We start from the raw sequence: 24,684 nt of genomic DNA, 5'->3' as shown, positions 1-24,684 counted from the left end.
ATAAAAAGAGTAAAAATAAAACAATACTAAATATAAAAATATAAAATAAACAAGAGAAAATCCTAAAATAAAAAAAATCATTAAAATTTAAAAATTATTATTATTATTTTTTTAAATTTTTATTTGAAAATATAAGTTTTAGGGTGGCCCGATGGAAGAGTGATTACCACCTCGGGCTCACAGTTTAGGGGTCGAGGGTTCAATCCCAGGTTGGTCCTCACTGTGTTGAACTTGCATGTTCTCCTCAAGCTTGCGTGGGTTTTCTCCGGGTACTCCGGGTTCCTCCCATATCTCAAAACATGCAGGGTAGCCTTCATAATCAGTTCTGTGGGCCCCGTTCCATCGAATAAGTGTCGATCAGACAGTAGGAACTTTAATTTCGGGTAATGACTGCAATGCACGGATAATCTCTACGACAGAGTAGTAGTCGAAAACTTCTTTAGGAAAGAAAGGAGGATGGATTTTGTGTACAAATTAAAATGATTTTTGGTGAGTAAAATCATTTTACAAAATTGTGGTCATATTTCTAAATTACATTGAAATTTTATGAGGTTATTTTTCGATGTCCTTTTTGTATGTGTTGCAGGTGTGACTGCAGTAACATTTTTATAGCCATAAAAAAATTATTGAGGTTTGGATTGATTCAGATGGAACACTACTGAAGCCCTAGGTGTGAAATGCACGGCCCACCACTCTCAAACTCATATACATTAATTGCAAGAGCATAAAATTTACAAAGTACCAAATAAATGCAACAACTAACTTAGCAGATGTTCATTTTAAAATTTTATTATTAGGATTATCACTTTTTAAATTATTATTATTCTCATGCATTTGAGTATTTTTTATGTATTGCTTCTTAGATGTAAATTCAAGCACCAAGGGAATAAACGAATTGGTGAGTTTAAAAGGAGTTCTGTAGCAGTTCTCTTCCAGACCTGAGGGGCGCAACTTGTAAGGAGTGTCAATAATTTAAAATCTGCAACCTACAGGTAAACATCATTTGATACTTAGTTCACAAACATGTTTCTGGCCCATTTATGCACAGTTACGCATGTAAACACAACTTGTATCAAATCCAGGCTGGCGAGCTTGTGAGGCCGTGCAGCTAATAATAGTCAGGCTGTAATTAAGAAAAGGCCAACAGTAGCAGTTAACTAAGACTAATTAGATGTGCATTTTGTGTGAATTGGCGTTACCAATGTGTCTTCACTTCGTGCAACGCTCATGTTGCTTCTGGATAGGAAGGACCGCGACAGGCGATTGCACAAGGAGATGAGTCGAACGGATTGCTGCAAAAACACAAAGCAGACATCTTTGAGTTCTATTTTTTTTTTAAATGTTGGTAAAATTTCAAGATATAAGAAAATAATGGAATGAAAATATGAGTGATGTAGATACCAGCAACCTAAACTGAAATCACAAAACATTAATCGCATTTCCAAAAATGAAAATAACTGCAATATTGTAATTTTACAAAAAGAAATTGAGAAAACAAGGCCGCCCGGCGGATGAGCGTCGGCCTCACAGTGGGTGACCTGGGTTCAAATCCAGGTTGGTCCACCTGTGTGGAGTTTGCATGTTCTCCCCAGGGTTGCGTGGGTTTTTTCCAGGTACTCCGGCTTCCGCCCACATTCCAAATACAGGCATGGTAGGCTGATTGGACACTCTAAATTGGAGTGGGGCCAGATCTGTGCTGCGTTTGCGAAATGCGTCCAGGATTATTTCTTTAGTTTTCGTGGTGTTTAGTGTGAAATTGTTCACCAATCACCACAAAGACAGTTTGTTGACCTCATCTCTGTAGGCCGACTCATCCCCTCCTGAGCTGAGTCCGACCACAGTGGTGTCATCGGCAAATTTGATGATGGAGTTAGACTGGTGGGTCGGTGTACAGTCGTATGTGTACAGGGAGTACAGAACCCTTGAGGGTAGCCAGTGCTCAGTGTAATGGAGGAAGAGAGGTGGGGACCAGGTCTAACAGTTTGTGGACAGTTGGTTAAGAAGTTCTTAATCCAGTAGCAGATGGAAGAGGATAGTCAAAGGTGGGAGAGTTTTTCAGCCAGAATGTCCGGTATTATAGTGTTGAAGGCTGAGCTATAGTCAATGAAAAGCATCCTCACGTAGTTTCCATGGTGCTCCAGGTGGCTCAGTGCTGTGTGTAGAGCTATGGCGATGGCGTCCTCAGTGGACCTATTTGCTCTATAGGCAAACTGGTGAGGCTCAACTGAAGGAGGGATTGTATCCCTGATATGGCGGGCGACCAACTTTTCAAAGCACTTCATGATCACAGGCGTAAGTGCAACAGGCCTATAATCATTCAGGCTGTCAATGGTTGGCTTTTTAGGGACAGGGATAATGGTGGCAGATTTCAGGCAGGATGGGATGATGGATTGTTGCAGGGAACAAATGAAGATCTTTGTGAAAACACCAATCAGCTGGTCAGCACAGGCTTTGAGCACCTTCCCAGGTACTTCGTCAGGGCCAGCAGCCTTCCTGGTGTTCACAGTCCGCAGTACCTGTCTCACTTCATGTTCTTGAAGCTCCAGTGTACTGCTGCAGGGTGGTGGTGGATGTGTTGGTCTGATTTGTCAGTCTCAAAGCGGGCAAAGAAACGGTTCAGTTCCTCTGCTAGTGAGGCATCTGCGTTAACAGACACATTATTGTCATTGCAATTGGTAATATGTCGTATTCCCTGCCACATCTTCTTTGGGTTATTTCCTGCGAAGTGCTCCTCAATTTTCCTTGTTTTTGCTGCCTTGGCCTTTTTAATGCCTCTCTTCAGCTCTGCTCTGGCAGCGCTGTATTGTACTTTGTCCCCTGACCTGAAGGCGGTGTTACGGCATTTGATGAGTGCCTGTGTCTCACTGGTCATCCAGGTTTTTTGGTTAGGAAAGACCCGTATCCGTTTATTAACAGTGACTTTGTCCGTGCAGTTTTTGATGTAGGAAAGTACAGTGTCCGTGTAGTCCTGGAGGTTGTGGTGTTCAAAAAGTTCCCAAATGGTGCGGGAAAAACAGTCCTGCAGCTGAGACAGGGCGTCGTCGGGCCATGTTTTTATTAACTGTATTTGTGACCTTGTTAGCCTCCGGAGTGGGGTGTATGCAGGGGTGAGGGACAGGCAGAGATGGTCTGATCCAGCTAGGTGAGGGAGGGGTGTGGCTCTATAAGCATGTTTGATATTAGAATAAACATGGTCTAGAGTTTTATTTCCTCCGGTATGACACTTCACGTACTGGATAAACTTAGGCAGAACAGTCTTTAAACATGGTTTGTTGAAGTCACCAGCGACAATAAAGACTCCATCGGGGTGGTCAAGCTGCTGTTTGTTTACAGCTGCTAGCAGGAGGCTAAGTGCCGTGCTAACGTTAGCATCCGGTGGGATGTAAACCGCCATTAAAATGACAATCGTTAGCTCTCTAGGCAGATAGAAGGGCCTGCACCGTACTGCCAATAGCTGTAAATCCGGGGAGCAGTGTGTTAATGATCCTACTGTTGCAGCACCATTCCTTGTGTATGTACATGCAAAGTCCCAAGCAGCTAGGCCCGCCCGGCATCCGCGCTTTTGCTTTCTTTCCCTTCGCCGCCTCCCTCGTACTCTGAGTGGGCTGACTATCCACGGAGATCCCGGTGGTTTCGAGATGTCCTCGGGGATATCGTAGGTCCGTTGGTAATCTGTTGTGATGGATATATCGCATCTCCTTCCAAGAGTAATTAAATCCTGGCGACTGTAGAAAAAGTTTGCCTCGCAGATGTTAGTAAATAACGATAAGATTGAGAAAACAAAAAACAAAACTGTAGAGCATTGACCCGCTGCACCCGTGCACGCCGCCATCTTGTGGTTTTGTTCTAAGCGTGTAAACCTGTTGGAGTTCAACACCACAATCAACCAGTCAGGCAACAATTCATCTGACATGTTGACATCCAAAATAGGGGCTTTTGTGTTGGTTGTCAGCTGAGCTGAAATGTTATCCCCGACATAAAAACTTACTTTCCATTTCCTTCGAGCAGCAAACCTTTTAAACTTTTCCATATTGACCGCAGACTCCTTCCTACTCAGCGCCTGTTGCGTATCTGTGGGCTGGTTTGGAGAAAAAACATTAATATATTCATTACTACAAGTGTAACCACTTTCAATTAATTATTGTTTAAAAACTAAGTCCTACCTTAATCCAAGGATGTTGAAGGCTATCCTGAATACTCATCCTCTTTCTGTCAACACAACACACAACAACATTTATATGTATACAGTAATACCTCATTTATCACGGTTGATAGGTTCCAAGTCCCGCCACAAAAGGTGAATTACGGCAATGTAGGAACAGTGTATTTATGGTGCGTAATTGATATTATTTGCACTGTACTATTATTTAAGTCCCTAAGGAAGACACTGCTCTTTAGTGGTCAGTAAAATAATCTCCAATTGTGACTTTCCTTTTTCACCCTAATTTTATGTTTGTATTATTGTTCCTACATTATAAACAGTCCATATATATTTGACGGATCGAAGCTGCAACGGGGTGAATCCGTGATAGTCGATTCGCGAAGTGACGAGGTATTACTGTAGTATTCGCAGAGTATATGTTGTGGTAGTGAGGAAAAGATTTATTTTAAAATAGCCATTAACTGCAAATTTGAGTCTCAGGTAAAATGGATGTAACGTCTATTGCCGTCAAAAGATTTGATGTGACGGCCCGGGGGATGAGTGGTTAGCGCATCGGCCTCACAGTTCTGGGGTCCTGGGTTCATACCCAGGTTGGTCTTCCTTTGTGGAGTTTGCATGTTCTCCCCGGGCTTGTGTGGGTTTTCTCCGGGTACAACAGTTTCTGCCCACATTTCCCAAAATATGCATGGTAGGCTGTTAGGACACTCTAAATTGCCCCTAGGTATGAGTGTGAGTGTGAATGTAGCCAGGTCACCCTTGCGAAAGAGATCTTGATATCAATGGGTTTTATCTGTTTAAATAAATAAATATATAAAGACTAAGGAACATTTTTTTCATCATATGAATTATTTTTTTTAGCTTTACTTGGGGTCTTTGACGAGGAGTCTGGCAATGAAGTCTTTGGCCAAGATGCTTGTGCCACCAAAGAAATCTTCATCAAAAGTGTAGTCCACGGCCGACACATTAGCTAGCGTCTCTTGCTTGTTGTCACCAAGGAAAGGAGAGGCCCCACTCAACCTGACACCACAAGAGGATATATTGATTAGCTTTAGAAGAAAAAGCTTTATTTTGCAAGGAAAAAGTTCAATACCGGTAATGCAAGCATTTGGGGAATTAATATTAGAAGATACAAAACAAAATAAATGATTGCAGATCTCCAGATTAATTTATTTTTTGCTGTGAGCACTATGGACCCTAACCTGAAATTTTTGGTGGTCAATTAGAATATTTCTGGCGACCAGTCTAGGGTTTAGTCTGCCTTTCCTCCAAAGTCAGCTGGGATAGACCATAGCATCCCCCAAGCTGTGTGGTATGGATGATGATTACAAAAGTTAAAAGCACTTACCATGTGAGTATTCACATTTCCACTAATTTCATTTTACAAATGCTTGAAAGGATGACATTTAAAAAAAAAATGTAATTCACAATTTTCTTCCATGGGCCACAATAAATTGGATTTAGCACTTGGGGCTTGCGTTTGAGAGATACACTGCAAAAATAATAGTCTACTAATGTCTAGTTTGCAGTAGTATATCCAGAATTTATTCTAATCGGCGGCCCGTCGGTCGAGTGGTTAGCGTGGCAGTCTCACATGCCCTGCTGGCCACTGATTCAGGGTATCCCCGCTTGGTGCCCAAAGTCAGCTGGACCCTTGTGAGGGTAAGTGGTTCAGAAAATGAATAAATGAATGAATATATTCTAATATAGCTATAAAGATAATGACTTACTGTGAGCCAATTTTTACTTGCTCCACCAGCAGATTTTTCTACTTGTCAAAAGCAAAAGTAACTCGTTTAAATAAAACATTTACTCAATTTTCAAGATTAGTTTTTTCCATTTTGTGTCCAGATATTGCATAAATGAATTGCATTAATTCCAAACGCCAGACAAAGATGTTCGTGAAAACTCTCCAGCTCGTCAGTAGCAGATGTTTACAACCATGACAGCTGCGACGGACACTCGCTGCTTTGCAGTTAAGATAGCCTCAAAAGCCAACAGTTACTGAAGCAACAATAGGAAAAAAAGCTTCACGGACAGAGCGGTTTTGCTGATGGCAGGCATAAAACGGGCCCAGGTGGGCTAGGAAATGGGCAAAAAAGAATGCAACATGATGCGCCTAGCTCCAATAAAGTGTTTAAGCGGGTATATCACAGCTGACATCTAACTCCTCCCCACGAATGCAGTTAGGATATGTGGTGTTTGGAATCTAAACATAGCAGTGATGTTATTTAAAACACCGAAAAATGAGGACAGAAAAATAATTCATAAAGAGTCACTCAAATCACCTATTTTACTATTACGGTTAGTCTTCTGAAAATGACGCGACCAGGCCGATAAATTCCAAGATTTTTGATCGGGGACATCCCTAATTTGAACCAAAGGAATCAAAACGAATGAGGATTTTACAAAGGATAGTTTTTTAAACTTCAAGCAGAATCAACCAGCACGGCATGCAATAACATCTTGATTCAAATCGGTGTAAGTTGACGTTTTTTTCCTTTCTTAAAATATTCAGGCAGCATTATTATGTTAAGGACGGCCCTGTGGCGCGAGTGGTTCGCACATCGGCCTCACAGCTCTGAGGTATTGGGTTCAAATCCAGGCTGGTCCGCCTGTGGGGATTTTGCATGTTCTCTCCGGGCCGGCGTGGGTTTTCTCTGAGTACTCTGGTTTCCTCCCACACTCCAAAAACATGCATGGTAAGCTGATTGGCCACTCTAAATTGGCCCTAGGTATGAGTGTGAGCGTGAATGGTTGTTTGCCTCCTTGTGCGCTGTGATTGGCTGGGCACCGATTCAGGGTGTCCCCCGCCTCTGGCCCGATGTCAGCTGGGATAGGCTCCAGCACCCCCCACGATCCTAGTGAGGATAAAGCGATTGAGAAAATGAATGAGTGAATGAATGAATGTTACGTTATCTGCTAACTATATTTTATACGTTCTAAAGTTGGAAATTCGCTGTTTAAAACGGGGGAAGCGATATATGCAGACAGACTAATGCATATTGATCATTTTAAGTGGATAACATACTGTACTGTTATCGTGCACACTGAGAGAAAGACTCACAAGCACGTTGTCTTCTACTTAAGAATTGTATTCTGGCTCAGATGGTTCAAATATCCCCGATTGTGTTGACGGAGGAAATATGCTGAAGGCATTATCATCAACGCAAGCAAGTGCCGAGAGTGTGGGTGACAGTCAGTTTGGACACACCGACAGAATCCTAGCACTGATCGGAAAAGGCGATTTTAAAAAAATGGTGTACTTTTTTTTCGTATTATTCAAATTTGTCAGGATTTCCAACCCTAACATGTAGCAACCCTTAAAGAGTTTTGACAGTTTTTTTAAGAGCCACATAATTAGACATCTATTGATGTCAAAAGCACTGAAAGAGTTAAAGTGGATTTGAAGAAGCCAACACAAGTGGTTTCGTAAGTATGCTTTACTCACAGAATATACGTTATCACACCAACGCTCCTGCAGAGAAGAAAAGAAAAGGATTTAATTCATGATGTCATCAAAAGTGAGATGTGATGCTGTTGTAGCTGCTATGTATGTGTTGTTATACATACCACATGTCTGCCTCCAAACCCAGAGGTTCATAGTTCACCACCTCAGGAGCTACAAGAATGAAGCATCAATAGATATAGTATGAGGAAGGAACGACAACCACGGGTGCCGGCGTGGAAGACTGACCGACAAACTCCGGCGTTCCAAAAATGTTTTTAAAGTCGTTGCCAAAATCAATCTTGTGCGCCAGTCCGAAGTCAATGAGCTTGATGCGCGGGTAAGGCGTCGAGCGACTCAGCAGCATGATGTTCTCCGGCTAGAAAAACCACAAACGCAGCACAAGACAAGAGATCAAAGTCAACAAAATGCTGCAAAAAGCAAAAAGTTAAAGGCTACGCTATACAGACGCTCCCCTACTTACGAACGAGTTAGGTTCCGAGCGATTGTTCATAAGTTGAATTTGTTCATAAGTTGCTCAATGCTATATTTTGTATTATAATTTATGTTTAAGGCCTATATAAGTATATTGAAGGTTTATATAAGTGCATTTGTATGTTTAAGGCTTGTATAAGTAACACACACTGGTTTGTACTGAAAAAAAAACATTTAAAAAAATGGAGAGAATACATACAGTACTGTATACATACATTAGAGAGAGAGAGAGATTTACTAGAAACTGGCCGAAAGAAGCTATCTAATGACGATTGCAGTTTTCTTTTTTTCATCATAAATGATGTGGTAGCACTGTATGGCATCATTCAATTGATTTGCAAACTTTGTGCAACGTTCGATATTTGGGTCCTGCTGCTCGATCTTTGTTTATAAATGGTACTGACGGTCGAACGATTCAAGTTGTATTCACGTGCAACGCTCACCACTTTCTGACGCGCATCAAGCTTCGTTATTACAGTGGTACCTCGTCACGCGACCGCTCGTCATACAATATTCTCGTCTTACGACGGAAATTTCGATCGAATAATTCGCCCGTCATGCGATCAAAATTTCGTGATGCGACCAAGCCAGGTGGCCATGGCACTGTCTTTTTTGCATATCTTCCGTGTATAACAATATTTACGAGCACCGAATGAGTTATTCAGACCAGGAAACGCACAACGCGCATGCGCAGGAAAAAGAGGGCTTTCTGGGTAATGAAGTATACTCGTGCACACAACGCCAACAGGCAATGGCACTCTTTCTCAGAATAAAACTTTACCCACAATCAATACGTGGGTAAGCTCAGCTGCTGCATTTCCTGTTATTTTTATCTAATACGAGGAGTATTATATTACTTCTCGTTCGCTGCTCATGAGAACATCAGGGGCACTGGCTCGCAACTCCCCGCAATAGCATCCCCGGTAGCAACTCTATCATAGGCGCCGTTCAAAGGGGATGCGAACACAGATGCTACAAGCTAAAAGGGAGCCGCTAGCCAGCGCCCCCGAAGCTCCTATGAGCAGCGTTGGCAAGTGGTCGTGCATTATCCGATTGTGAGGACATTTGTGTGCATCATTTTCGGAATATTTTGAAGGGAATAGTACAACAGCAAACAGCCCATCGATATCGAACGTGAGGGTGGAGTGTTTGTTCCGTTTACGAGTGCGTTGTGTGGAAGAAAAAAAACGAAGCCTCCCGCCCCTTTTGTGCCCCTCTCCCCTCGGCGAAATCCGCCCAATTTTAGTTAGATTAAACACATTTTATTTCTATTAAACCACTAGTTATGTGTTACTTTGTTAATAGATGGGGAATTAGAAGAAATAAAACATTTTTTCCAATCCAATATCCTGTTTTTGGTGTTTTTTCAGAGGGCTGGAACGAATAATTTTTTTTCCCATTTATTTCAATGGGAAACGTCCGCTCGAGTTACGAGAACCTCGTCATACGATCTCACTCTCGGAACGGATTACGATCGTATGTCGAGGTACCACTGTATTGCCACTCATTTCAAATGAAATGGCTTGCCTCTTCATTTCGCTTTTCACCAACCATATTCAATAATGGATGCATGAGATATTTAATGATACAAATGAAAAAGGTTCTTTGCGCACTGGAGATATGTTCACGCACTTCCGCATTGCAACGAACTGGGCAGAGGAAGGTGGATGCTGGGTGAGCTGAGCTGTCACAGCGCCAGGCGTCGGTATTAGCGGCGGAAAGAAGCACTACTCGGAAAAAGGCGCGGAATACAAAATTGGACTCACGAACATTTTTCGACATAAACGCAATTTGCAGACATGTTCGTATGTACCGTTGTTCGTAAGTTGAATGTTCGTAACTAGGGGAGCGTCTGTACTAGAATTTAACCTGAGCTCATAACTTAGCTCTTTCGTTTTGTTTTGTTTAAACATAAAAAATATTATTGGATATAAATGGATTGCACGTCTAATAGTGATAAACTGATTTACATTAATGGCAATGGCATGAAAAGACCTTTCATTGTGACGTTCCCATCAAAGTCACTGAATTGACATTAAATTTGAGTGTTAACATTTTTTTTGCTCATTACAATACTAATAACACTATTAAGTAGGGTGGAGAAAACATTTTTAGGAATCAAACCAAAAAACAAGTTCCCGTTTTGTGAAAGATAAGAGTGACAATATACTATGAGAAAACCTTGAGGTCAAAGTGAGCAATGTGCTTGGCGTGCAGGTAGAAGACACCGTCCAAGATCTGCTTGAGGAACTGCGTGGCTTCCTCCTCGCTTAGCGACTCTTTCTCTGCCAGGAAGTCAAAGAGTTCTCCACCGGCCACACTAAAAAAACAAATATAAAGCCATCAATCACTTTTTAATGGAGCCTAGCTCAGCTAATCTCATTACTCAGGTGCATTAGAGTGGAGTTGACATGGCTTTGAAGCAACTCATTGGCCGCGATCATCAGCAATATACATTAAAAAATGGAAAAAACCTTTCCATACATTTATTTTTAGTTGACAGATTTATTGCAGTGGCATATTTATAGGTCTTAAGATATCAATTTGGAAGATCAAACTCATCTAGATAGCTGCTGTCAGCGTCCTTAAAAATACAAGGAAACTGGACCATATTACACCTAAAATATGAATTCCACATTAGAGGAAGACAGGTCTTCACAATGCTTTTTTTTTTAAATGACCAAAACTGTGCGTGTTGGCCTGACAGTTCTGAGATTGAGGGTTCGATCCCATGTCTGGACCTTCCTATGTGGTTTGCAGGCTGCTTGGGTGGGTTTTCTCCAGGTACTCCGGTTTCCTTCCACATCCCAAAAATATGCAGGGTAGCCTGGTTGAGAACTCTAAATTTCCCCAAGGTATGTGTGTGAGCGTGAATGGTTGTCCGTTTCCATGTACCCTGCGATTGTCTGGCCGCCTTCTTCTCCTTCTTCCCCACGATGAACTGGTGCAGAGTTTGCATTACTGTAGATGCCGCACCGATCTCCCGCTCTATTCTTCCCTCACACGTGAACGAGAGCCTGAGAGGCTCAAACTCCTCCACTTGGGGAAGGACCTTATCTCAACCATTCACGCTCACACCCATACCTAGGGGCAATTTATTGTGTCCAATCAGCCTACTATGCATGTTGTTGGAATGTGGGAGGAAACCGGAGTACCCGGAGGAAACCCACGCAGGCCCATGTCAAAGATGAGTTTGACACCTTCACGAAAAATATGTTGTAAAATTGGCTATTTTTCTTTTAAAATTATCAGCCAATTTCCAGAAAAATGGGTTACTCACAGCTCCAAGATGAGAATGACATCAACCTTGTTCTCAAAGACCTCGTGGAGGGTAATGATATTGGGGTGCTGGATCTCTTTCAGAATGTTGACCTCGCGCTCGATGTCCTCTCGCGTGACACCACGCCGACTGGACTTGCTGCGCCGCTTCTTGATGAACTTGGCGGCGTATTCGGTACCAGTGCTCCGTTGACGACACCGCCGTACCACGGCGAACTGGCCACTTCACACAAGGAAACAGGCAGTTTAGCTTGATGAGGCCATTTTCTGCTATCCATATGCTTGAAAAAATGTATACAGTAATCCCTCTATTATCGCGTCTTCACTTTCCGCAAGTTCACTACTTTGCGATTTTTTCTTGCTATTAGTTTATTTTTATTTTTTTAAAGTTCATAAAAATGTGAAAATCCACTCTGAAACTCGGAAGCGGAAGCCACTCTTGCTACTACGACTCAACAGTGATGGAAAAAAGTTATGAACGGGGTGATCCTCCTTTGCGATTTTTCGATTATTGCGGTCATGTTTGGTCTACATTAACCGCGATATTCGAGGGATTACTGAAACACAAATTGTAGCATTTATGTATTATGCAAGACGTATTTACATCCAAAAGTAGAGATACACTGAAATGAAAATTCTTGGCCGAAATTGAACATGCAAAAATTTAAATGCAAAATGGATTGTGTGGCACCAGCTGATTACTAGTAGAAACCCAATACATTTGAAGTGGGAAGGGTGAAATAATTTGTATTTGCTGCTAGCTCTCCCACTTCAAATAGATTGGACATCTAGCGGTGTCACTGACAGCCACTGAGTAAATAACAGATGCTTTGACAGTTATCATATTTTAAAAATCAGTTTAGAAAATAGATAGTTATGATTTAATATAATTGGAATATGAAAGCCAATATACATTGACTTTTATGGGAACGACATCCCTGCCAACATGGCCACACTGAGGCCATATTGAAAGGGGCGATAAAATGTCTTTTCATGCTTCAACCATAATAATAAATAAGATCATCACTAGTATATGTCCAATCTATTTGAACCGCTCTACTACTTCAAACTGATTAGAAGTCTAGAACCGCCAATTTCAGCCAATGAGTTAATCCGGAAAACACACATAAATTGTACACTTGTAGGACTTTAGGTGAGGAATATCCATTAGTTTATCTGGAAGGTGTTGCCAGCAAATGCTGCGATTAACGTTGGCATTTAATTGAAATGATCGAGGATATCGTGGGATTATTTCTGTTAAATCAGGTAAATTTTCAGTGATACCTTGAGATAAGACCTTAATGCGTTCCGGGACTGAGGTCGTATGTCAATTTTAACCAAGGCAAAGGTGTTAATGTTTTCCACCACGGCTTTTGAGTCGGAACATGCTGCTCCCCTGTGCCTCACAACCCAGTTCGTTTTTTAAAAATTAGCGAACCAGCCACGACTCACTTTGAAGGGTTCAGACGGTGGCTTTTTCAGATGCTTGCTTTGCTTTCTAGTAAATGTAGCTGGCTTTTTCGCAGATTTTCGACTCGGTCACGTTATCTCCCCCTGTTTATCTTCTTACCATTTTAAACGAAGGCTCTCCATCTCGTTATGAATGTCACTGCGCAGCTTGGAAATGATGGTGAGCCCTTCATTGCACTGGCTTGCTTTGGACCCATTGTTTTTACCTTAACTTTGCACTGATCAATGCAAAAAATGCAACCTGTACGGTCGGTGCTCGTAGATATCTTCACGCGAGGGAGACGCGGCGAGAAAGACACAGCAATGCATCTATTCTGCGGCATATGAATAGATGTTTGGTTGGTGATCTGCCTCCTACTAGCTGACTTGAAGGAAGGTAAGTGGCAGACAGGAAGGTAAGTGTCAGACAGTGTGCGGTAATCGAGAGGTAAGCGACCTGTATCCACAACAGCGGAATGACAAATTACAAGTCCGTAACTTACACTTATTTAGGTCTTTTGCCGATTAAACGTAGCTTATGGAGAAGCACCATCAATTTCGTCACACGCAGTTTCTGCGTGTGATGACAAGTAGGCTTTTTTGTGTTGTGGTAATGACGACATGGCCTATGTCCGATTATTATTATTATTATTATTATTATTATTATTCTCATAAGCAGCCTCTCGCACACCGGACACTTGGCGGCCGAATCGGGAACAGTCTCATATGCTCGTATCTCAAGGCAAAAATTTGCTTGGAATTTGCCTCAAATATAATATATTTTTGTATGCTGGGACACTCAAGGTATTACTGTACTGTGTTAATGGTGGCACCTTATGTTATGCGGCAACATTGAGCAATGGTGTTTCAGTTGAAGTCCAAGCGCCATTAAATGCATTCTTTGAATACAGTCACTCGGTTTTTCACATCCAGCAACTTCCTATTGTCTCTCCTCTGGCAAGTAGGGCAAAAAGCGTGAAGACCTGTCGGCGCTTAAATACACAACAAAGCCCGGTAGGACATTTGATCCTGCTTCCTGCTATCTGGCCTCTAGAAAAACAGCCTGCCTTTCCTCAGTCCGTGTGTGGAAGGCTCTTCCCTTTTTATTCCTGCTAGGTCGGTTCTATTGCAAGAGTTGCGCAAGTCTTGAGGGATACCCCTGCTCGTGAAAAGAATAAACAAGTGGAATTGGACATACATTTTGAGATTGCTTGAATCATTGTTTTAATCTTTGGCTATGGTGAATAAATAGAATAGAATTTGCTTTTGTTGTCATCATGATTGACAAAATGTTTACCAAATTGTCTCTTTTGTTTAACATTTTAAATGAATAAAAGATCAAAATGAAATTAAATGAATAAATGCCTAAAGGGAATATCAATTTTTTTCTTGATTTACATAAAGAAAACAAAAAGTGAAAAAAATACAGTTGCCCACCTTTTTTTTTGAAACTGAAAATGGGAAAGGCTAAAAAGGATTTGGAAAAATGTTGAGATGCAAAATCTCACTCAACAGACTATCAAAATGTATGACGATTCATTTGCTAATGGATTAGTCAAAATCATAACAGCCTGTTTACCTGCCATTAAAGGCACCTCATCTCATCTTCTCAACCGCTGCCAGCCAATTGCAGGGCACAAGGAGACAAACAACCATTCATGCTCACACTCATACCTAGGGGCAATTTAGTGTCCAATCAGCCTACCATGCACGTCTTTGGAATGTGGGAGGAAACCGGAGTACCCGGACAAAACCCATGCAGGCCCAGGCAGAACATGCAAACTCCACACAGGTGGACCGACCTGGAATTGAACCCAGGAGCCCCACTGTGAGGCCAACGCGTAAACCACTCAAGTTACCGCGCTGCCCCCATTAAAGGCACTTGACGTCTAATTCAATTTGACTGGGGGTATCACAGAATATTTAAAGGCCAAACAGGTGGGTGGTTGCTTCTTTCACCCAATCACAGGTCCAGCACCTGTTGGGCTAAGCAAATGACAGGTGCAGCTTATCAGACCCGAGGGAGCTATTTAAGACACCCAGAGCTTGACCACATCGCGGTAAAGTACGCTTTCGCGTTAGCTCCTTGCTTTGTCTTGTCTGATCTTCGACCTCTTCTTTATGTCCTAGGACCACGATTACGACCACGGCCACGCACCTTGTACCTTCGTTTTGGATCCCTCCACGGACCTCTTGGCTATCGATCTCCACGCCACGTTCACCGACCTGCCTATACTGTTTTCCTTTCCTCGTACGCTCGCCTTGCCCTGGTACCTTTTAAATAAACTGAAACAACCACAACCAGAGTTGTCTTTGTGCCTGTTTTGGGGCTCTCGGCCCACGACCGTAACACAAAGTGAATTTAAACAATAAAAAATAGTAATAAATTAAAAAAATAAAAATCAGTATTTAGTTTTATGTGACTAAATAAAATTAAATAAATAATGAATATGAAGAGAATATTTATATATTTCCTTTTATTAAGTAAACAATATTTTAAAGGACACTTTTCAAATAGTAAAATATCCCCCCTCGTCAGGGGAATTTACAGGGAGGCCGAATTAAAAAACGTTCAGTCAAAATGAATTGAACGTTTAGTGCCGTCATTGGTAGCCAGTGACTTAAATATTTAATGTAGAGTTCGACAACCACTGAATCTAGGTGAATATAGGCTTAATAATCATTCATGCACAGGTAAAAAAGCCAACATTTTTCTCTTTTACCTTTTCTTACAGAAGGAAGAATAAGACAGCTAAGCATGAGCAGGCAATTGTGAGCCAGCTATTGCTTCTTGGTGTGAAACAAGAGAAGGTCCTGAAACACCAACCCCCCCCAAGTGTTAAGTAGAATATCAGGGCTTGTTGGCAGTGCTTCCCAAAAGGGATCCTGATGCCTTGCATACCAATGCAGGATGACACAATGAGTGCCACCTCACCTGCATTCTGCGATATGACATACCGCAAGCCCTTTTCTTTATTTAGAACTACTGTGCGCTGCCTAGTGATAGATGCAATTATTATTCATTCATTCATTCATTTTCTGAACCGCTTCATCCTCACAATTTAGAGTGTCCAATGAGCCTACCATGCATGTTTTTGGAATGTGGGAGGAAACCGGAGTACCCTGAGAAAAACCCACGCAGGCCTAGGGAGAACGTGCAAACTCCACACAGGTGGACTGACCTGTATTTGAACCCAGGACCTGTATTTGAACCACTCGCGCCACCGGGCCGCCTCGCAATTATAATTATGCAATAATATACAGTAATCCCTCAATTATCGCGGTTAATGTAGACCAGATATGGCCACGATAAACAAAAAAAACGTGAAGTGGAGTCACCCCTATTTATAAAAAGTATGTATATATTATTATAATTTATTTATATTAACCATACCATACCATACCATACCATACCATACCATACCATACCATACCATACCATACCATACCATACCATACCATACCATATTAATATATCATAATTCTATAAGAACAAATTGTCAGTGTTGCAAAATAATGGGGTAAGTTTATAGGATCAAAGACCAGAAGACATTTTTAACTGAATAACATTGTTGCTTCATTAAAAATTGTCAGAAACAAGACTTTTTAGGCACCACATGATTTTGGAATTTCTAAAAAAAAAGCTTAAATTTGACTTGTTTAGCCCTGCTTGCAGCTGACAAAATACATTTTTACTTGGCTAAATGCTATCGGTGTAACGTAAACAGAGTATTTTTGTCTTCAACTCAGACATGAATATTTTACAAGAAAGATGGTTGCCAGGTTGTTTATGAGTACACAAAGTGCGTGGTAAAACGCTAATGCAAAACATCTCCATCCTTGGGTTAAGAACACACTGCACTTTGGATTCAGACGCTCAATGCTTTCACCTTCGCCAGCCAGAAGATGAACGACAACATTCCATGTGAGATGATTATTTGACTGAACATTAACTCTTTTTCACCCTGAAACTTTCTTATCATGTCGCCGCATTAACGGCAATACAACAGCTGTGCAAATATAACATCACATGCATCCTGTTTCTTGTGGCCAATTACAATATCCCAGTAGCAAGTAAAAAAATTGTGATACGTGCTAAAAATACATCCAATGATTAACTCATAGGCTGCCATTAACAGTGATAGACGTCCAATCCATTTGAAATGGGAGTTCTAGCAGTAATTTCTTAATCAATTTTTCTCAATCATGTTTAAATTTGTGTCATTATTGGCACATTTTCTTGTCATATTACAATACAAGGACTAATTTAGTTGAAATCTATCATTTTAATGTTGTGATTTTATGACCACAAATGACAAAAACAAAAAGTTTAATAAAATTAAATATAATCCCTTCACGATATCAAATTTGGCTGCGTCATGATGCTGAAGTTAGCACTACTGTCGCACTCCTTTCTTATTTACCAATTTCTCTTTAAAAGTTTTCAGGCGCGCTATAATACCTGCGGGTGTCAATGTTTCGGATAAAGACTGCGTCCAAATGCCTACTGATTAAAATAATTTAATTAACTTGTTTCCATTGTATTTACTGCCTGTTAAAAACTTGGTGCTCTGCACTAACATAATTTAGGAAAGATATTTCATTGTAAAAATGTTAAAACGACCAACATTGATTATTCACGTGTCTGAATAATTACTTTGGATAAAAAAAATCAACGATTCTGATGGCATTTAATTGTCCCTCAACTAAAATGATGCTGGCTTTCTCACTTATTTAATATAGTGCACTAAACTGGGTTTCAAATAACACACATTAAGCCTTGTGATTTTTTTGCTTATTTTTTTTATTAATTTATTTTTTACAATAGATGGTTAGTGTGTTTTTATCAGGGATAAACATGTATTGCATTTGTATGTGTCCTTGATTGATCAAATACTGTCTCCATTTTAGTGGTTACATTTTTTAGAATTTTCTGGGGACATACCGGCAATAATTTATGAGGCAAGTAAAATATGATATTGCGACGAGCCTCACTAGAGGAGCAATCTAAAAACTTCTGCTTAAGCAGCCAAATTCAAAGTATCACCATATTTCAAACCTTTCACTCTTTTTCATGTCATTACATGACTGACCCTGGAAAATGTTAAATACGCTAATCCCTTATCAAGTTATTACGAAATGATATTTCTGACCTCTGTGACCTTTGAACACATTAACCCAGAATTTAATCATCTCTCTTGTTTCATGTTATAAATACATCCTACAAATTTGATAGTTATCCCTTAATTCGTTCTTGAGTTACCTTGAACACAAACCTAGCACAGTGGTACCTCGAGATACGAGTTTAATGTGTTCCGGGACTGAGCTCTTATGTCGATTTTCTCGTAACTCAAACGAACGTTTCCCATAGAAATGAACTAAAAACAAATTAATTCGTTCCAACCCTCTGATAAAACACCAAAAATGGGATATTGGAAAAAACATTTTTATTTGTTCTAATTTGCTATGTATTAACAAAGTAACAAATAACTAGTGGTTTAATAGTACTAAAATGTGTTTAATTGTACTAAGATTAGACGGATTTGGCACCACTTGCCAATGAGAAGTAGTATATACGCCATTCGCACTGACTAACGGGGAAAAAACACTGAAAAAATGCAACGCTCCGCCCAGTGCTCGCAGAGACATTACACGAGGGAGTTGCGGGGAGAGAGACAGTGCCCATGATGTTCTTATGAGCAGCCTCTCACATCCGCTGAATGCTTGTATATCAAAATTTGTCTCGTATCTCAAGATAAATATTTGCTCAAAATTTTACTCGTATGTCGGGGCACTCGTATGTCAAGGTACCTTTGTATTTCTGTCCTTTGACTTCATGACCTCAAATTTACATGATTAGTATCTAACATAAAAGTAGAACATTGCTTTAACAGTCACGCTTTCTTGCAATGCTAAAATATTTATCTTCCAATATACAACAACCTTTAATGCCTAGTATTTGGACAGAATATAATATATTCATTCCCTTGTCCAAAATACAACAAAAATGCAAATTATACCCAAAATCTATGCTCAGATTTCCCATGTTCAATGATTTCTTTGACTGTATGAAAAGTGTTGACCTAAGAACCAAGAAGTACCCAGCTATTGTCTTTGAACAGACAGGGTGGTAGCTACTGCTTTCTTGCAAAATAGGAGCCAGCCGGCGGCGTTCACAACCCACTCGGCTGCGCTGTTTGTATGTGTGTGGCGTGCGTGTGGACCACAAAACAGTTATGCAACTGCCATGCCACTGTGTAACCGGTAGAAAGTGTAACTAGGCAACGGGATTGAGAAGTGAGAAGAGGAACCGGCGGCTGCCCGGAGGAAGGAAGGGGATGATGGATTATCAACGCCGTGTAAATCAAAAACCTACAGCTGTCGGGATATAAGGAGGATTTTTTCATGAGCTCATTATTACCCTGAGGGCAGCACCGGCTGTTTCCTCATTGTGTGTTGACTGCTTCCAATCCATTTGAACTGGGAAGCCGCATAGTTCTTTACTTTGGCTTTATGACCTTGCGCCTATCAATGCGAGTTCATTCCGAGCACATCGCAGCATAACTGGCATCATCAAGGACTGACAGGAATGCATTATGACACATCAAGGACATGTGATACCAGCAAAGCTCAGCAGGAGGTCAGAGAGTAGACTGTCAAAATTCCTCAAACGCAGCCACCGTCAACCTCCGTTTTATGCTTGTTGTTATTGTTAATTACCATAACATCTAATAGCACTATTACCAATAATCACTTCAACCACAAAGAAATGGATTGGACATCTAGCGCTGTCAATGGTACTGAAAGACGAGCATTCACAGCCAGTCCTCTCAGTTTAAATAAATTTCACATGTCTAGTGTTGTCAAAGGTAGGCAATTAGTTAAATTTTGTGTATCATATTTTCCGGACTAAAAGTCGCACATTTTTCACAGCTTGTCTGGATCTAATACACAAGTGTGACTTATACAGCAATACCTCGACATACGTGTGTCCCGACATACGAGCAATTTGAGATACGGGTAAAATTTCGAGCAAATATTTATCTTGAGATACGAGACAAATTTTGATATAGAGCATACAGCGGATGCGAGAGGCTGCTCATAAGAACATCATGGGCACTGTCTCTCTCCCCTCAACTCCGTCGTGTAATGTCTCTACGAGCACTGGAAGGAACGTTGCATTTTCTCAGTGTTTTTTTCTCCGTTAGTCAGTGCGAATGGCGGAACTTGTTCGCTAATACGAGAGGAGTACTACTTCATGGGCAAGTTGGCAAGTGGTTGTGCGTTATCCTATTGTGAGGACATTTGTGTGCATCAATTTCGGTATATTTTGAAGGGAAGACAAAATCAAGTGTAAGGTTAGATTAAACTTATTTTTTAGCGTGTCTGCATCATAATCAAAGTTCATTTAAATTTGTTTATGTTATGTTACGAGCGCGTTGTCGTACAAAAAGCCCCGCCCCCATCGCTGTGTTTAGCTCCACCATTCCCATGACTCACGTGAGGAAAAGCAGCTCATAAAATGAATAAATAAAAAATAAAACAACATGAACTCATTTGTTGCCAAAGATACTGATAGACATTCAATCCGTTTGAACTGGGAGCATTGACTGTGAATAAACAAACATTAAATAATCCAGGCAGCCCTGCAGATGAGTGGTTATCACGGCAGCCTCACAGCTCTGGGGTCAAGGGTTCGATCCCAGGTCGGTTGCATGTTCTCCCCTAGGCTTGAAGAATGATTGGTTGTCACCAGTAGACGTACAACCGCTTTGAACTGGGGCAGTTGGAAGCTAATTATTCATTCATTTTTCTGAACCAATTATCCTCATAATGGTCGCTTGGGATGCTGGAGCCTATCCCACCTAACTAAGGGCATCAGGCTGGACAAATCCCAAATCGGTGGCCGCCAATCACAGGGCACAGAGAGACAGACAACCATTCACGCTCACACTCATGCCTAGGGCCAATGTGGTGTTCAACCAGCCTACATGCATGTTTTCGTTCCACCAATTTCGTTATACGCAGCTGTGTATGATGACATTAAAGGCTTTTGATTAGATTTTGGGATGTGGGAAGAAAGCCGGAGTACCGGGAAAAAACCCACGCAAGCCCAGTGAGAATATGCACAGTGAGGACCGACGTAGAATCGAACCCTCAGCCCTACAACTGTGAGGTCGACCCGCTAACCACTTGTCTGCCAGGCCACCCCTACTGGTGACAAACTAATTGAAATTCACACCAGAAAAGAGCAAATAGACGTCACTCGTCATGAATGGCGCTGAAAGAGTTAATTAAAATTTGGTATACGTGGAGCCTACATGAACCCAAATTGAATTGAATGCTTTTATTGTCATTATACAAGTATAATGAGATTTAAATGTGGTGACCATTTATTTATGAGGATTATTTAGACCATCAAAAATAGCCACCTGCAACACAGGCTAAATTTGCATTTGACTGACTTTAAAGTTTAGTCATGTCCTAAATTGGACTACCAACCATTTAATAATAACATATTTGCCAATTTAAGATGAGAGATTTTAGATCACGGGTGTCCAAACCGGTCCACAAGGGCCGCAATGAGTGCAGGTTTTCATTCCAACCGAAGAGGAGGACACACATTCTTAAAAGTGTAATGAGTTGATTGCCTTCAGGTACTGCTGGTTTCAGAGGAAACCTCATTGGTGAAACTCTCTGTGCTGGATCAGTTGGAACAAATACCTGCACCCACTGCGGCGCTTTGTGCAATAGTTGGGACACCCCTGGTTTAGATCGTGTGAGATTATCATGTGATGATGGAGGAGGAGGAGGTGGGAATGGTGGGAGGTGAAGACGGCTGGATACGAGCGTGGGGGGGGATCGGGGGCACCAGCTGTCTAGCCATCATCTGCTCTTAAATTACAGCAAAACTGACTTTTTGCAGATTTTTTTTCAAGTTGCTCTCATGATCTCATGACAAAAGCAGGTGACTTGCTCACACATGAAATGACATCATGTGACATCCTTGTTAACTCATTGCTCAAGGTGCAGAGATTTGTCGCGATAAAAACAGCACGTCAGTGAGTTCAAATGAACAGCAAGTACTTGTAGTACTACAAGAGGGGGATGATACTCGGCCCCTCCACCCAGTAATGCCAGCCCGGGTGAAAGGGGGTTGAATTTAGGTCAGTGGGTGCATGTCTGCCATTAGCCACTTCGTACTTCTGCCTTATTCGATATCTGGCTTATTGTTCATGTAGTAGTGTTTACTATTAACTCTTGACCGCCATAGACATCCAATTATGTCTCATCCAGTCATCCTTCTGTTGTGACATAAAATAAGTTTATCACTAGTAGACGTCCTATTCATTTGAAATGGAAGGCTCATTCGCTGGCGAAATGTTAAAGTAAAAATGGATTGGACATCTATCACTGTCAATGGCAGCCAATGGAGACAGTTAAGTATCAGGTATATTGATTTTGGTTTATTTCTGTCTGTTGTTTTTGGGGGCAGTTTTTGGATATTTCCTGTTGAGTTTGGAGAGTTGTTTCCTAAAGAGTGATTATTCAATCATTCACAATGCTCCAATTCAAACGGATTGGACACCTATTGCTGTTAATGCCAAACAATGAGTTAATATTGCGGCTTACATGATTGAAAATGTAACTTTATACCTAATTATCCCAATGTTTATAATAACTCTTAAAATCAATTATAATTCTTTCAATACATTTATCACAATTTGAACTGGGAGGGTGGGTTTGACGTCTATTGCCGTGAACGGCAGACAATGAGATATTCGCTTTATCCTCACTAGGGTCGAGGGGGGTGCTGGAGCTTATCCCAGCTGACATCGGGCCAGAGGCGGAGGGACACACCCTGAATTGGTGGTCAGCCAATTGCACATTGTCTCCATACAATTTGACTGAACACCTTTCACCCAGGCAGGCAACACAAGTGTGAAATTGATTTTTGGTTGAAAGTGTGACATACCTGCCCAGCTCGTCTCCGATCTCATAAAACTCCTCGACATTCTCCTGCTTAAAAACAGTCATGTTGTGAATGCACTTGCGGGGGTGATGGATACTTCCTAGGGAGGGAGAAGGAGAGGGATGCTGGTCACAGCGGCATGCCGCTCAAGACACGCTCGTGTCCGGCTACCCACATCCCCATGCTCGGGCCTGGATTGGAGAGATGGGAAGACGAGTGTTAATCAAATGAAGCGGATCAGCCAAATCCCTTACGACACTGAATAAAAAGGGATAAGTGGTCCTCTTTCAGTTTACTCTTGTCTGCGGAGGGCGGGTCAGTGCGCGGTCACGAACGTGGCCGAAAAAGGCGACACATGAGCGGCTACGTCTGGAACACACCCCGCTTCAGCTTGTTGTAGCCATGGGAAACCCAAACCGCGGTGTTACCTCTCTACCCCCTTTTCTTCTTTCTCCACCCGCTAGCTTGAGTCATTACGGTGAAATAATGTTAATATTTAAGATTTCCCATTGAAATGAACCCAAATTGAGACGAGTCCCTACGGTCGCTGGGGGAACTATAAAGGTGCACTTCGATAAAGAAGACAGGAGTGGAGGGAGGAAGTAAAGAGGGGCGGAATGCCTTACCCCGGGAGTCGACTCCAAGCCAAGGTACGTGGGGGTTTCTCGTGGAACCAAGTGGGCGCCCTCGGTGGTCGGCCGATGGCTGAGGAGGACGACAAAACGTCGCCGTGAAACGAAATCAACCTCCTTCTTGCAAGCGACAGTGGGCGACCAGTGCTGCGTTCAAATACCGCTGGGGAAATTCACAATCCCGTGCGCATGGGCAGCAATATTAAACACCGCAGTGCTTACGTTTTAGTTTTAAAAGAACTACATCCACGATTAAAAATAATATTTGAAAATCCACATTTATTAAGTCGCATTTATAACACCAAAACGACCATTTAAATCGTAAAGGTTGGATTTACTGAATTTTATGCGCACTAAAGGTCAACACTGGTCTTCTAACACTTGGAAGACTCAAAACAGGAAGACAATACATCAAGTGGCAAGTGTACAGTATTATCCAGTGTAATTTGAGAAATCTATTATAAAGTGAATATGTGATTTTTTTTCAGATTATATTTTCAATTCAATTTACCGGATGATTTGCAAGGGTTATAGCGCCACCTGGCCTTCACAAGTCTCATTATAAAGATGACAAAATGATACCCCACTTATATTTTAAAAATGATTTATTTTCATTTCATTGCAGCTCCTGGTATAAAAACATACAAAACCTTGTACTGTTTAAAAAAAAGAATAATAAAACGTATAAAATTGTCAAACGGCCTGATGGATATGTGTGGAAGGAAGGCACAGATAAATAATATTCATGTAAATGAGGATCTTATAGTGCGTACATTTTTTGCAGCATTGCTTCATGTTGATTTTCCAGTATAAACAAGTAAAAAATGGGCATCATATTCATGCATTTTTTTGCATAATCATGCAAGAAAGCAATAAAACAACTATAAGATGACATTTCCAGGAAATTATATATTTCCTCATCATTTGATTAACACTGTATATTTCAGTCAATTTACGGTATATTTATAAACTTTTATGAGTCCAATTTTTGTATTTCCATTCCTACTCCTTTATATTTGTTTGTGTACACTAAAGCGTCTTTAAATAGTTCTACTTTATTCTGTCAATTATGAAATCATTTACATTCAAATTCTTCTAGTTTTGTTCTAAAAGCAATATTAAGCCTGCGCTGGACGAATTATGTTTTTTTTCTTCTAACCGTTACAGAGCACAATTTTTCCACAGTGGCTGCAATTAACATGACAAAACATCCATTTCATTTTGACTGGGAAGATGGCAGGCAATTTGT

The 24,684-nt window shown here is 41.1% G+C and overlaps 1 protein-coding gene across 2 annotated transcripts in view; it reads right to left on the bottom strand.

Moving 5' to 3' along the window:
* The window catches only part of dapk1 (death-associated protein kinase 1), a 41,769-nt gene extending 18,180 nt beyond the window's left edge, over positions 1-23,589 (bottom strand). The window contains exons 1-12 of one of the 2 annotated variants that reach the window (XM_077601025.1): positions 23,430-23,589; positions 22,979-22,994; positions 22,807-22,903; positions 11,383-11,604; positions 10,284-10,422; positions 7,857-7,986; positions 7,733-7,781; positions 7,611-7,637; positions 5,027-5,179; positions 4,164-4,209; positions 3,989-4,078; positions 1,200-1,292 (exon numbers count right to left, since the gene is read on the bottom strand). In XM_077601025.1, the coding sequence (XP_077457151.1) occupies positions 1,200-1,292; positions 3,989-4,078; positions 4,164-4,209; positions 5,027-5,179; positions 7,611-7,637; positions 7,733-7,781; positions 7,857-7,986; positions 10,284-10,422; positions 11,383-11,604; positions 22,807-22,868 (1,011 nt within the window). In that variant the 5' untranslated portion in view covers positions 22,869-22,903; positions 22,979-22,994; positions 23,430-23,589. Of the gene's footprint in view, positions 1-1,199; positions 1,293-3,988; positions 4,079-4,163; positions 4,210-5,026; positions 5,180-7,610; positions 7,638-7,732; positions 7,782-7,856; positions 7,987-10,283; positions 10,423-11,382; positions 11,605-22,806; positions 22,995-23,429 lie in introns of both variants that reach the window. The other variant, XM_077601024.1, reaches the window with a different exon arrangement.
* Between the last annotated feature and the right edge of the window lie 1,095 nt (positions 23,590-24,684).

The sequence above is a fragment of the Stigmatopora argus genome, chromosome 5 (assembly GCF_051989625.1).
Source record: "Stigmatopora argus isolate UIUO_Sarg chromosome 5, RoL_Sarg_1.0, whole genome shotgun sequence".
NCBI classification, from domain to species: domain Eukaryota; kingdom Metazoa; phylum Chordata; class Actinopteri; order Syngnathiformes; family Syngnathidae; genus Stigmatopora; species Stigmatopora argus.
This window is presented reverse-complemented; position numbering and strand designations above follow the sequence as displayed.